Source organism: Bos javanicus, chromosome 6 (assembly GCF_032452875.1).
Source record: "Bos javanicus breed banteng chromosome 6, ARS-OSU_banteng_1.0, whole genome shotgun sequence".
NCBI lineage: Eukaryota > Metazoa > Chordata > Mammalia > Artiodactyla > Bovidae > Bos > Bos javanicus.
The window spans coordinates 6484480-6499081 of record NC_083873.1 but is presented as its reverse complement, the minus strand read 5'-3'; the positions used below and the strand labels follow the sequence as shown (position 1 = coordinate 6499081).

General features: G+C 36.0%; 1 protein-coding gene across 2 annotated transcripts in view; it reads left to right on the top strand.

Annotated features, from left to right (window-relative positions):
• The window catches only part of USP53 (ubiquitin specific peptidase 53), a 59532-nt gene that overhangs the window by 21064 nt on the left and 23866 nt on the right, over positions 1-14602 (top strand). The window contains exons 3-9 of one of the 2 annotated variants that reach the window (XM_061421162.1): positions 711-803; positions 4618-4752; positions 6895-7008; positions 7089-7171; positions 10499-10604; positions 11200-11346; positions 12873-13022. In XM_061421162.1, the coding sequence (XP_061277146.1) occupies positions 711-803; positions 4618-4752; positions 6895-7008; positions 7089-7171; positions 10499-10604; positions 11200-11346; positions 12873-13022 (828 nt within the window). The remainder of the gene's footprint in view (positions 1-710; positions 804-4617; positions 4753-6894; positions 7009-7088; positions 7172-10498; positions 10605-11199; positions 11347-12872; positions 13023-14602) is intronic. The other variant, XM_061421163.1, reaches the window with a different exon arrangement.

Here is a 14602-nt window from a genome sequence, read left to right as displayed (position 1 = left end):
CATTCTTATAAGAAGTCTATGAGTTATCCTCATTGTATAGATTTCAGATTTTTCTAGGATGGTTTTAAGTATTGGACTGATTTATTTAAACAACTACAGTCCTTTTAACTCTTTTTGTTTTTTAGTAGTAAATGATGATTAGATAATTGCAGCGAATATATTTATTTTTTAACTACTGCTTCATATTCTGCTGTATCCCCATTACTATGCATATGTTCCCTTTCTCATTCTTTATACAGTGACCACACAGGCCTCTGCCCCTTTTCCTTGTCACTACATACTGACCCTTATTTGGTACACCCTGACTTTTAACTGCAATCATACATCCTTCCTAAATTTCAGTTCATTCCAAGTATTATAATCACTTCCTCTTTCAAGTCTCCTCCAAGTCCTGCATTCAGTATCTGCGTGTTTCCTATTCATATAAATTCCTTAACAGAGGAGTTATTTTTCTCTTGTTCTATGCCTCTGATAGTTTTTACTTGTGAATCAACAGAAACAGTTTCTAAATCTATCTCTTATATATCAACTACGTATACATAGCAGTTTTATACTTGTTATTTTTAGTGGTTGTATATATCTGACTATGTACAAGAGATTTAAAGATGTTATTAGCCTCCTGCAGTTTAAAAAATATATTTAAATCTTGTCTTTAATTCACAGTGAGAAAAATATTACTATACTTCATTCTTCACATCTCACTTTTTTAGGTTTTATGGCAATTAGATATATTCCGAAGAAGCTTGCGGGTGCTGACTGGACATGTTTGTCAGGGAGATGCCTGCATATTTTGTGCATTGAAGGTAACCTTTAATAGTTCTGAAAAAGCACTGTTGTTCCTCAAAAATTTTATTTGATAGTTTGCTTTGTTTGACATATTTGGTTAGTTTATTTGCAATTAAAGTCTTTGGAAGGAATGATGCTAAAGCTAAAACTCCTCATGCGAAGAGTTGACTCATTGAAAAAGACTCTGATGCTGGGAGGGATTGGGGGCAGGAGGAGAAGGGGATGACAGAGGATGAGATGGCTGGATGGCATCACTGACTTGATGGACGTGAGTCTGGGTGAACTCTGGGAGTTGGTGATGGACAGGGAGGCCTGGTGTGCTGTGATTCATGGGGTCGCAAAGAGTCAGACACGACTGAGCGACTGAACTGAACTGAAAGTTATTGTCAAGTGACTTAGAGTTTTGAAGATGAGTTTTTAAAGTATGACTTATTCAGGTTTATGTTTCCATTTTCCTGTAAGAACAGTTTAATAAACAGTGTAGCATTGTTAGAAATATTATATTTTTCGTTATTTTGAAATAATCCTGTATTTTAACAAATTTTTTTTGAGTTACTACTGAATTCTGGGTACTGCTATACTTACTAAAAATACAGCAGTGAATTGAACTAATAAAAGACACTCTTATGTAGCTTATATTCTTGTGGGGGAGAAGAAAATAAGTAAACAAAATATAAAGTATGTTAGGTAATAATAATTGCAAAGGAGGAAATATAAATCAGGGAAGGGAATGGTGAATGTTGAGTAGTAAGGAAAGCCTCACTGAGAAAGTGGCATTTAAATCACTACTTAGAAAAGGGATAGAGTGGTCTAGAGCATTCCAGGCAGGCAGGGACACAGCCAGTGCAAAGACCCTGAGGTGGGTACTCAAGGACACCTGAGCCCTGGCAGAGGCTTCATGAGCAAGGAGAGCAGTGATGGGAGATGAGCTCAGAGGTCAGGTGAGTTCCCGTGGCTTCAGACATGTCTGCAGATTCTTTTGCACTGTTTTATCAAAGGGTGGAGTCTGATTTCTTGAAATGCATTTCCCTTGATGATTCATTTCCATCAAATAGAATGTGGCAGAAAAGGGATTAGATTAGATTAGAAACAATAATAAAGCTTTCACCTGGCTCTTTCTGTTGGGGTACTTGCTCTTGGACATGAGTCACTGTGCTGGTTACAGGTACAACAAAGATCTCGGCCAACAGGCATCACCAACCACCAGCATCAACTTCTAGACCACTGTCAGATGACCAGTGATCCCAGCATTCAGACTATTACAGATGACTGCAAGTGCAGCAGAGTTGAGCTGTCCTCACCCAAACTGCAGATTTGTGACCAAAATAAATGTTAGTTTTAGTAACTAAGATTTGGGGTGGTTTTGTTAATGGAGCAATAAATAACTGGAACAAGAATCTGGATTGTGAAGGGTCCTCCTAGGCCTTTGTGAGGACCTTGAATTTTTTTCTCTTGAGTGACTTAGGAAGTTGTGGGTATTGTTTTGAGTGCAGGTGTATATAACCTGTGCTAACTAAGTATAATATTTGGCCTAGATCTCTCTGGCTTCTTGGATGAGAGTAAATAGAATAGGAATGAAAGTGGAAACGGGGAGTCCAGTATATATTAGCAACTCATGAATGTCATTGAAATCTTTGCCCAAGAATTTAAGATTCGATTGTTTTCAGAAGTAAGTATTTCAGCCCTTACATTCTTGAATATTCTTACTACACACAAATATACATAATAGAGGAAAATGAAAGGTCATTTTCATACTTTGATTTACATTCCTAAAAAGACTACATTCCTAATAAGTCACCTTACGTTCCTTACATTCCTTACATTCCTAATAAGTCACCAAAGGAGGCAGTTGTATATTCCCTTTTTTATATGGCAAAATAAGGTTGAGGAAGAATGAATTTAAATCAAATTACAGTTTTGCATTTTATTTCCTCAGCAGTAAATTTTTTTATAATTTATTTATTTTTAATTGAAGTATAATTGCTTTACAATATTGTTGGTTTCTGCCATACATCAACATGAATCAGCCATAGGTCTACATATGGCCCCTCCTTCTTAAACCTCCCTCTGACTTTCCACCCCATCCCACCCCTCTGGGTTGTCAGAGAGGCCTGATTTGAGTTCCGAGTCATACAGCAGATTCCCACTAGCTGTGTATTTTACATATGGTTGTGTATATGTTTCCATGCTGCTCTCTCCATTCATCACACTTTCCTCTACTCCCCCGCGCCCACTGACAGCAGTGGAGACGAAACATAAAGAACAGTCTTCTACAATAAATTTTGAATGTTTTATCCAACTGTAGCCTTACATATCACCTACCTCTTCCTCCTGCTTGCCTCCCCCACCTCAAAACATGTGCTTGTGTGCATGCCTGCGTGCATGTGTGCGCACACACACACACATACAGTGCTGTCCTCCTTGAAATTTCTCAGAGCTACCTTTAATCTCTGGGTGTTTTCCTTATTATTCCTTTTGTCTAGAATGATTTTCTTGAAGATGTCCCCAAGGCTGACACCCTCACTCCCTTTATGCCTCTCGGTCATGTGTTCTTTCCGTCAGCGAGGCGTTCCCTGACGACCCTAGGTACTGGTCACCCCCTCCCTCCCTTCTCCCCCCAGCATCCCTGTCCCTGTTGTACCACCCTATCTTTCTCTCTTGTTTTATATTTCTTTGTTTTCCCTCTGTTGTACTTACTACCTCTTCACATATCAGTACTTACCCGCTCTCTCCTCATTACTACGGCTAGAATATGCATCCACAAGGCAGGGTCTTTGTTTTCGGGTGTAGAACAACGCCACATATACCAGGAAATCCAAAAACAGATACTGAATGAACATCAGTCTTGTCCGGGATTAATACCTTAAACATTACTGGAAAAGTTGACTACCAGTAAGAAATGACTTGTGAGATTATGTTTCATTTTTTAGCATCTGTAATTGTAGCTAAAAATTTTTTTTTTAATACCTTAAACATTACCTGGAAAAGTTGACTACCCGAATAAGAAGTGACTTGTGAAAATATGTTTCACTTTTTAGCATCTGTAATTGTAGCTAAAAAGTTTAGTTCTGGTTATCTGATACTGTTTAGCATCTTTCTTATTTTAGTAGTTTCTTATTTGTAAATTAAATTTTCTTATGTTGGTGGAACAGATTCTTATTTTTTAGCCTACTATATGTTGATCTTAAAAGCAATTTTTTTTTGAGATGATATACCCCTTAAACTAGTTAATGCAGAACATAATATGACCCATCCTAATTTGTTGGTTTACCACTTCAAACCTTATTTTTCTCCTCACTTCCCCTCGCCTAATATGATTGTTGTAAAACTAGAACTTATTAAAAGTTTTCCATGCTTGAATGCAATAAATAGAAGACCAGATTAACACCTGTGTCACATATTCTTGAATAATATTCCGACTGCTAGTGAAGTTCCTGCTGTTTTATTTGATTATATGCTTATTTTTGTATAACATAATTTTAATTCCTACAGTATACTTTAACATTTGAAACAGAATATCTCAAAACTCTTTCTAAACAACATAGACTACATTCAGCTAGGGAACAGTTTAAAATGGGCCACATCTGAATCAGAATCTCTGAGAATGGGACTTGAGAACTTGATATGTTTAATTCTTATGCACTAACCCTTGATTAAGAGGCTGGGGCAACCATTTCTACATAATTTTTTGCATGGAGTTTTAGAACAAAAGACTGTATTAGCTTCTGAGTGTAGAGTTTCGAATTTTGAATTTATTGTAATGAAATTACTCAACTGTTTTTTAGTTATTGGTGTTAAACTTACTGGTTCATAAATTTGCTGATTTCCCAGACAATATTTGCACAGTTTCAACACAGTCAAGAGAAAGCCCTCCCCTCGGATAACATAAGGCATGCTCTTGCAGAGAGCTTCAGAGACGAGCAGCGGTTTCAGCTGGGCCTGATGGACGACGCCGCAGAGTGCTTTGTGAGTGTGTCTGATGACCCCTAGGTCAGGGTAGTGGTTTGCATCCCTTAAGTGACATGCCTTCTGAGACAAATGAAGCATACATTTATAGCAGAACTGCCTAGTAGATCCTTGTCTTCCTACCTTTTGAAGTTCTCAAAGCTCCACGTGTGTTTTGTGTACGTTTGCTTTTGCTTACTTGTGCTGCTCTAATTTTTAAGAGCTAGGATACTAAAATATTTTAACATTTATTTATTGGAGCAAAAAGGCTTATTGCATATAAATCATATCACTTAGGTCATTGTTCTGTTTCCGCAGGGATTACACACACAACACGCTCTCCCAGTAGCATTTCTCATTTCATGCAGTGATTCTCTCTGGAAAAGAAGAGGATCTTGACGTGCAGCTGTCAGGGGCAGCAGTTCTCTTACCTGGCTTACTCCAGATTGAGAATCACTGACTGAGGTTGATGTTTTGAGACTCTTTTACCACTCTACTGATAAATAGAGCGTTCCTTTGCCAAAGCACATACATTGTGTACTTTCTGAAATATGCATTTGATGATTAATTGTTTCAGTAACATAGATATCACCTATATTTAAGATGTGCGTGTGCTCAATCGGTCAGTCATGTCTGACTGTGCGATACTGTGGACTGTAGCCCGCCAGGCTCCTTTAACCAGGAGATTCTCCAGGCAATACTGGAGTGGGTTGCCATTTCCTCCAGGGAATCCTTCTGATCCAGGGATTGAATCCACATCTCCTGCATCTCCCTCACTGGCAGATTCTTTACCATGGAGTCACCAGGGGATCCCTGACTGCTAGTGTCCTTTTTACCCCTGTCCTTCAAGTTCGTTTTAACAGCCATCATATTAATATAATTTTTTTCAGATAAATGCTTACACGTCAAATATTTCTGTAATTCAAATCTGACTCTCTCCTGACATTTAAGGCTTTTTACATTTATACTACAGCTTATCTCTTTGTTTTCTTTCTGAATTTTCCCTTAGTGAGATAGTTTCACTCTGTTCCTTAAACATGTCTTTAAAATTCCTGTTCTAGAGACTTTGCTCAAGTTCTTGAAATATTCAAAACTTTCCTAATCTGTTATTTGTTACAGTTCAGCCTGTCAGGCCTGCTAGATAATGTATCATCAAAGCACCCCAGTACATTCTCCAAATTTCCAAAGAATTTATTATTCTCTGGAATTCATTTGGCATTTATGTTTTTAAATGAACATCTTGAATGTTTTCTCAGATAAACGGAAAGCCATGTTGACTAAAGTGGGACAAAAACAGCACACACAGTCATGAAATATGCTTTTCATACTTCTTATGTTTATAATTGTCCATTGTTTAAAATATAGATAGATATGTTTTGCACAATACTGAACTTTATAGTTTTACTTTCACTTAAATGAAATATACTAATCCATGGTATGATAATTCACAGGATATCTAGAAATGCAGACTTAATTAAATGAATTGTTATAAATGTCCTGAGGCAAAAGAAGGGACATTAACTAATTAGAAGAATCCATTGGTTAAGCTTTGTGAAAAGAATAATTTGTTAAAGAAATTAATAACTCTTATTGATCTATTTTCCAAATCCAACCTTTTATTAGAAGTTTGTTGAACAGTAGATTCCTTGCGTTAGAGTGTTAGTTCAGGTATTGTAAGCCTTTATCATTGATGTTTTAATTTAAGTTGTATAGACTATCCAATGATCCAAGCAGGGTGTTTTTTTTAATTAATTGCTTTTTCTCAATGAGAAAACATTGAGAACATAGGAAGTCTGGGTTTCTGATATTAAATTCTAGATGTCAGCCACCATGAATTGATTTTTAAAAAATCTTTATTAAAATTATGTTACGTTATAATGTTTCTTTTATAAATTTTTTTTTTTAAAGCTGACACTACAGAAGGAGAATAATTGAGCAGCATTGGAAGGCTTGGATAAGAGGAAAGCTGAAAAGCTGACAACATATATGGCGCTCAGTTTAACATTTTGGAAAATCTTTATTTATTTATTTATTTATTTTTTTTGCTTTATTTTTTTTTGGAAAAATCTTTAGATTTTTAAATTTGTAAAGCTAAAAAGAGTTGTATTTTGAAGTGTCCTGTGCAAGATTTGCAATTCATTTGTCTTTTAATTTTTCAATTAGGAAAATATATTGGAGAGGATTCATTTTCACATAGTGCCAAGCAGAGATGCAGACATGTGTACCTCTAAATCTTGTATCACTCACCAAAAGTTTGCTATGACTCTGTATGAGCAGGTGAGATGGCTTAACTATTTTAGTAGAGGATATATTTATGTTTTATGACTGATAAATTAGACATGTGTTTTTACCTGCAGTGTGTGTGTCGTAGCTGTGGAGCATCATCAGATCCTCTACCCTTTACAGAATTTGTACGGTACATTTCTACAACAGCCCTGTGGTAAGAGCTTATTAAAGCATATTTACCAAAGATGTTAGTAGTAATGCATGTGATCACATTGAGCCTCTACTTTATGAAACCATAGCATATATGAATATCTACTCTGTGAGAGGCACAAATGTGCTAAGGGTACTAAGTGATGTCTATCTCAGTTTTGGTTGTTTCTGATTTACCAAATATAGATGTCACTCAGTAATGACAAATGTACAAAATATTAGTAAAAATGTTTATTTATTTATATTTATGGCAAGGTTTTGGAACTATGGACGAGAGCTAAGTTGAATGGTAAATGGAACTGTACGTGATTTCTTCATTTTTGCTAAGGTGTTACCTTTGCAGTGACCATGTCTCTGCGTGGTGATGGAAGCTAGGGTAAGCAGACAAGAAAGAAAAAAATAAAAATAATCCTCTGTTAGATTTATTGGATTTAAAGCTTCACCATTCACCTGAAATAAACATTTGTAGGCTTCTCTGTCCCCTCGCTCCCTTCCTGGTATTGAAATAACTTAGGGATCCAAAGGTGATACCTAGGCTTTACATAATAAGAATTGTTTGAACACTGCAACAGGTATTTGAGAGTATAAATATTTGATGTATGAAAGCATTGAATAAGACCATAAATGTTTGCAGATACTTTAATACTTTAGTACAAAAGATAAAACATGAAATGGTCATTATCAATCAGAATACATCAGTATAGCAGTTAGCTGCTGCTGCTAAGTCGCTTCAGTCGTGTCCGACTCTGTGCGACCCCATAGACGGCAGCCCACCAGGCTCCGCCATCCCTGGGATTCTCCAGGCAAGATCACTGGAGTGGGTTGCCATTTCCTTCTCCAAAGTTAGCTGCTAAATGCTACCAATGTTTTTATCATTGCACAAAGTGAGTGTTAGGTGCTCATCAATTTCATCATGTTATTAAACTTCCTTGATTTTTTGGATATAGCACATTAGTTCTTAAAGATCATCGGGTGTAGTAAGTTGGTAATTTATATATACACAGAGCTGGGAAACATTGTTTTAAAGGAACAGTCTTTAAAGTTTAGTCAGTTGTAGTCAATTTCATTCATCTGATATGAAAAGTAGAATGGTGTTTGAATAAGGATAGACCGCAAATTAAAAACTGTAAAACTTGAAGTCTACTTTGAAAGTGTAAAATGACAGTGCTCTGAGACAGTATCTTAGGTAAAAAGAATAGGAGCTCCATCTGTTTTTTCCCGGTCCACAGCATGAATTGCAAAAGCCTAGATTTTGACTTCTAATTATCTTTCTTTTTATTGGTTATAAGTATTGAATACAATTGTTCAATTGCAAGAGCCCAGACTTTGAATTCTATCTTTCTTTTTATTGGTAATAAATATTGAATACAATTGTTCAATGTACTATGTTCCAGACTTTACATAAATTGTTGCTTTTAATCTTAACAAAAACTTTTGTTCAAGAAATAGGCTTAATAAGATTAATCTGGTAAACGGGTGAATTAAGATTGAAACCCAGGTCTAGGTTCATTTCAAATTCAAAATGTGTCTGGTTAAAGCACCACCCTGATGCTGTCAATTTTGTAAAAAAAACTGTTACATGCAACTTGAATGAGCCTGTCAGATTTATTGATTTCTAGTCTGCTTGTGAGGTGCTTTAGAGGAACTGGTACATTTAGTTGTTATTGAATATTCCCTATTATTGTAACTATTGAACTGTAAAATAAATCCAGCTCTAAGAAGGTTAAATTACTATAAAGTAAAACCAGAGCACCTAGAACAGAAAGTAGTAGGAGTATTGAGCTTGCATTATATATCTTTTTGGAAATGCTAAGTAGTTGTCTCAGTTCAGTTCAGTCGCTCAGTCTGACTCTTTGCGACCTCATGGACTGCAACACGCCAGGCCTTCCTGTCCATTGCCAGCTCCTGGAGTTTACTCAAACTCATGTCTATTGAGTTGGTGATGCCATGATGCCATCTAGCCATCTCATCCTCTATCATCCTTTTTCCTCCTGCCTTCAATCTTTCCCAGCATCAGGGTCTTTTCAAATGAGTCAGTTCTTTGCATCAGGTGGCCAAAGTATTGGAGTTTCTTGGAAGGAGCATCAGTCCTTCCAGTGAATATTCAGGACTGGTTTCCTTTAGGATGGACTGGTTGGATCTCCTTGCAGTCCAAGGGACTCTCAAGAGTCCTCTCCAGCAGCACGGTGCTCAGCTTTTTTTATAGTCCAACTCTCACATCCATACATGAGCACTAGAAAAACCATAGCCTTGACTAGACGGACCTTTGTTGGCAAAGTAATGTCTCTGCTTTTTAATATGCTGCACAGGTTGGTCATAGCTTTTTTTCCAGGGAGCAAGCATTTTTTAATTTCATGGCTGCATTCACCATCTGCAGTGGTTTTGGAGCCCAAAAAAATAAAGTCTCTCACTGTTTCCACTGTTTCCCCATCTATTTGCCATGAAGTGATGGGACCAGATGCCATGATCTTCGTTTTCTGAATGTTGAGCTTGAAGCCAACTTTTTCACTCTCCTCTTTCACTTTCATCAAGAGGCTTTTTAGTTCCTCTTCACTTTCTGCCATAAGGGTGGTGTCATTTGCATATCTGAGGTTATTGATATTTCTCCCTGCAGTCTTGATTCCAGCTTGTGTTTCATCCAGCCCAGCGTTTCTCATGATGTACTCTGCATACAAGTTAAATAAGGGGTTGTCTAATGATACTTAATACTTTGATATGTGAAAATTAGATTCTAGGAGGAAGTTGGATAGAAACTGGCACAGATAACCCTCCCTAGATTCTTTAGGAAATGGTTAGCATTCATATAGGAAGAAAAATCACAAACCTGGCTTAAGTAGCTTGTGATTTCTGCATTAATCATCAAAGGGCCTTTTCTTAGCTGAAAATAATTTTGTGTCTGGAAACTTTAAGCTAGAGAGGGAGACTCTCCTAAAGTTTGTTGTTCTTGTTAGGCAAAAGTTTAAACTCCAGTCTCTATTTATTAAGTAATAATGTAAAAGATGTAATAATGTAAATAATGTAATAATGTAAATAATGTAATAATGTAAGTAATAATGTAAAAAATGTAACTTATAATTACCTTGAGGTGGAGCATCTTATATCATTCATTTTATCCTGTTTTTGACCTAATTTCTTTCATCATATACTGCCAAATTTCATTATGTTTCATGTCATGGAAATTTACTTTATGGTTAACTTTTCAAACAAAATTGTGTTTTAAGGTAGAAAAAGTGATCATACCTATATTAATAACTTAATATTTTTAGTGAAAATTTATTAGATCTTTTTTAAGTTCATAGGCCAGATTTGGGACCATTTGTTTCTTTCGTAGCAATGAAGTTGAAAGAATGATGGAAAGGCATGAGCGCTTTAAACCTGATATGTTTGCAGAATTGCTGCAAGCAGCAAATACAACTGATGACTACAGGAAATGTCCTGTAAGTATAATTCAGAGAATGTTAGTGTGCTTCTGTGCTTGTAAATTTGAAAATAGAAATTGCCATGCAAATAGTAATTAAATCTGGAATTAATTTTAAGAATTAATTTTTTAAGTGTTCTTTAGGTAATTATACCATTGAGCTCTTTATTTCAACATTGTTTCTTTAAAAACATGTTACTTTGTGAAGGATTTAAGGTGGCATACGTGGATTAATTTTAAGCTCTGAAGCCTGTCATTTGACTAAATTGAAAATTTCATTTTTGTTCTTCTTTAAATAAACATTACAAATGGTATAATTCTTTTCTCATGGGATATTGTTAGTGAATTGAATTGTTAGTTGAATAAAAATTCAACCTTAAGGTCTAAGGTTGAATTCTTATTTTAACAGATTTACAAAAATATCAAAGAAAAGTTCTTTGATTTAAAATAAATTTGTTTAATCAGTAATTAAGACAGATAGATTGTTAGAAGTCTTTTAATGTGCTGAATAAATTTCTGATACATGCTTTTGCATAATACAAGCTCTGTAAGGCATTACTTTTGATATATTTGTTTTGATAATTTCAAAAGTTCTCTTTTTTGTTTTTCTTTAGAGTAACTGTGGCCAAAAAATAAAAATTCGGCGTGTTTTAATGAACTGCCCAGAGATTGTTACAATCGGATTAGTCTGGGACTCTGAGCATTCTGACTTGACTGAAGATGTTGTTCGGAATCTGGCAACCCAGCTTTATCTTCCTGGGGTATAATAATTCTTTTCATTCTCTTCCTTTTTGTTTTTAAATTCCTTTGAAACATTACACTATATGTTGTTTTTCAGAGCTAAATTTTCTTTCTAAAGGAAATAATTTGCAGATGTAACTGATAAAATTCATCAGATCAGGCTAACTGGAATACCTTTCTTGCTTTCTGTTATAAAATAATCCATCACGTACTCTATCCTTTTTATCACTCTAGAATAATGGTAATATGATACTGTATGCATCTGTGTATATGCTTGTTTGGGTGTATATGATAATGATTATAAATTATAAATATCAAGTTAGAAAATTTTAAGGTTTAAAATTTATCTGTAGCTCTTATTTTTTAATGTGCATCAGTTCAATTCAGTCACTCTGTCATGTCCAACTCTTTGCGACCCCATGAACTGCAGCATGCCAGGCCTCCCTGTCCATCACCAACTCCTGGAGTCCACCCAAACCCATGTCCATTGAGTCAGTGATGCCATCCAACCATCCCATCCTCTTTTGTCCCCTTCGCTTCCTGCCCTCAATTTTTCCCAGCATCAGGGTCTTTTCAAATGAGTCAGTTCTTCTCATCAGGTGGCCAAAGTATTGGAGTTTCAGCTTCAGCGTCAGTCCTTCCAATGAACACCCAGGACTGATCTCCTTTAGGATGGACTGGTTGGATCTCCTTGCAGTCCAAGGGATTCTCAAGAGTCTTCTCCAACACCACAGTTCAAAAGCATCAATTCTTCTGTGCTCGGCTTTCTTTAGTCCAACTCACATCCATACATGACCACTGGAAAAACCATAGCCTTGACTAGACGGACCTTTGTTGGCAAAGTAATATCTCTGCTTTTTAACATGCTGTCTAGGTTGGTCATAACTTTTCTTCCAAGGAGTTAGCGTCTTTTAATTTCATGGCTGCAATCACCATCTGCAGTGGTTTGGGAGCCCCCCAAAATAAAGTCAGCCACTGTTTCCACTGTTTCCCCATCTATTTCCCATGAAGTGATGGGACCAGATGCCATGACCTTAGTTTTCTGAATGTTGAGCTTTAAGCCAACTTTTTCACTCTCCTCTTTCACTTTCATCAAGAGACTCTTTAGTTCTTCTTCACTTTCTGCCATAAGTGTGCATATTACTATCTTATTTTAAATTGATTTATGTTACAGTTAAGCTTTGAGATAGTTATCTTTTAGGTAGTATGGTTAATGTATGTTAAAATAATGTGATTCAACCATGAATTATCAGGAAATGTGTGATTTATCTCATTTTGTTTTATGTATGTAAAGTGTCCTGTGTTCAAGATGCTGTGCTACTGAACTAATTTGTAGTAATTACATTTTGTTAGACATCATGTCTCTTATAGACTAACTGAAAGTAATAATTCTGTTAACAGTGTGGTGTGGTGTCTTTAGTACTAACATCAGTTTGGGACAGTATGCATGAGAAATAATTGTCCTAGAGAATCAAATGCATGACTCATCAAATGATTGTTCCTCATCTGTGAAAAGAACTATTAAATATACATTATTTTTAAACAGCTTTTTTATAGAGTTACTGATGAAAATGCCAAAAATAGTGAGCTTCATCTTGTTGGCATGATTTGCTACACCAGCCGACATTACTGTGCCTTTGCTTTTCATACCAAGAGTTCCAAATGGGTATTTTTTGATGATGCAAATGTGAAAGAGGTAAGTGACACTTGACTAACTGGAATAATTACTGTGGTTTTTACTTTTGAGGGGTAAATGATATAATAATGATAAAATTATATAAAAATAATAATTATATGCAGATACTTATATAAATTAATAATAAGTGGGCTTAATTATAATAGCATCATTAAAGACCTTCAGTATTAAAAATTAGAAAACCAAATAGATGAAGCGAATAATTGTTGGACGTCAGGCAGTCTAACAGAAAAAAGGAACCAACATGGTGAACCCTGCTTGCTGCCTAGAGGTCGTTTTTGGGTTGCAGTGCAGAGATGGCAAACCCAAACAGAGCCTCGCAGTCTCATTGAGCTGAGGAAATTGTAGTTCACAGGGGCCAGGATGGCTAAAATTTCCTGGACAGATTACCAGAAAGAAAGCTGTACAGAGGGAAAGTCCTGGGGATCGGCAGAGGGCTCCCCTTTCAATCTTTGGCTGAATAGTGATCAACTATGTGTAGGGCAAATGTGCACAAGGTGGGAGAAATGACCCCTGGGAAACAAGGCCAGACCATTCCCAGAACCTGCACAGGGCTAGGATAGCTTGCATCTTAGTAGCAAGAGTGGGTACACAGAACATCAAGTAGACTCCTCAGAAAAGTATCACCTTAATAGTGGGGCTGAATTATTCCGAGACTGAAGATTGCTCTGGACCTGACATAAAAAGCTTAAAATGAAGCTGTCAGAGGATGAAGCTGATCCCATGCCATTTAACAACACATAACTACATGCTAACAATTTAAAAGGAAAGAAAAAAAAAAAACCTCAATACTGAAAAATGTAAAATTCAGTAAAATTTCAGTATGTCTTTTCAAAATAGCATTCAATAAAAAAAATTACAAAATACTCAAAGAAGTAGGAAGCTATGACCCATCCCCTGAAGGAATAACGGCAGATCTGCTCTGCCATTTCATTCCTTCAAGTCACATGATATGGGGTGAGCAGGCAGGGTAGGGAAATGGAGCTTACCTTCCTTTCTCTCAGAACCTGGAGCATCAGCATCTCAAAAGTAAAGGTTCAGATTAATATCCAGATGATCTTGGAGCCAGTTCCAGGCCAGATCTGATATTAAATTACTTTAGAAAGAAAAACACTAAACATGACAGAACTAGAAATAACCAGATAAGACTTTTAAAACTGCTGTTTAGCTATAGAGAGATTTATTAGATAACAGTCAGTAAACATGGACCATAAAAATAACTGGTAAATTGGACTTTGTCAAAACTTCTGCTCTTCAATAAGATGCTGTTAGAATGAAAAGACAAGCATAGACTGGGAAAAAAACATTTGTTAATTATATATCTGGTAAAGCCCATATCCAGAATATATAAAGAACTCTTACAACTCAGTAATAAAAAGACAAATCAATTAAAGAGTGAGCAAAAGATTTGGACAGTTCAAAAAGAAGATATTAATATATGAATGGCCCTTGAAATGATATTCATTGCATCACTAGGCATAAAAGAAGTACAAATTCAATTCACAATGAGATTGCATTATTCACCTATTAGAATGCCTAAAATTAAAAAGGTTGTTTACACCAAGAGCTGACCAGGATGT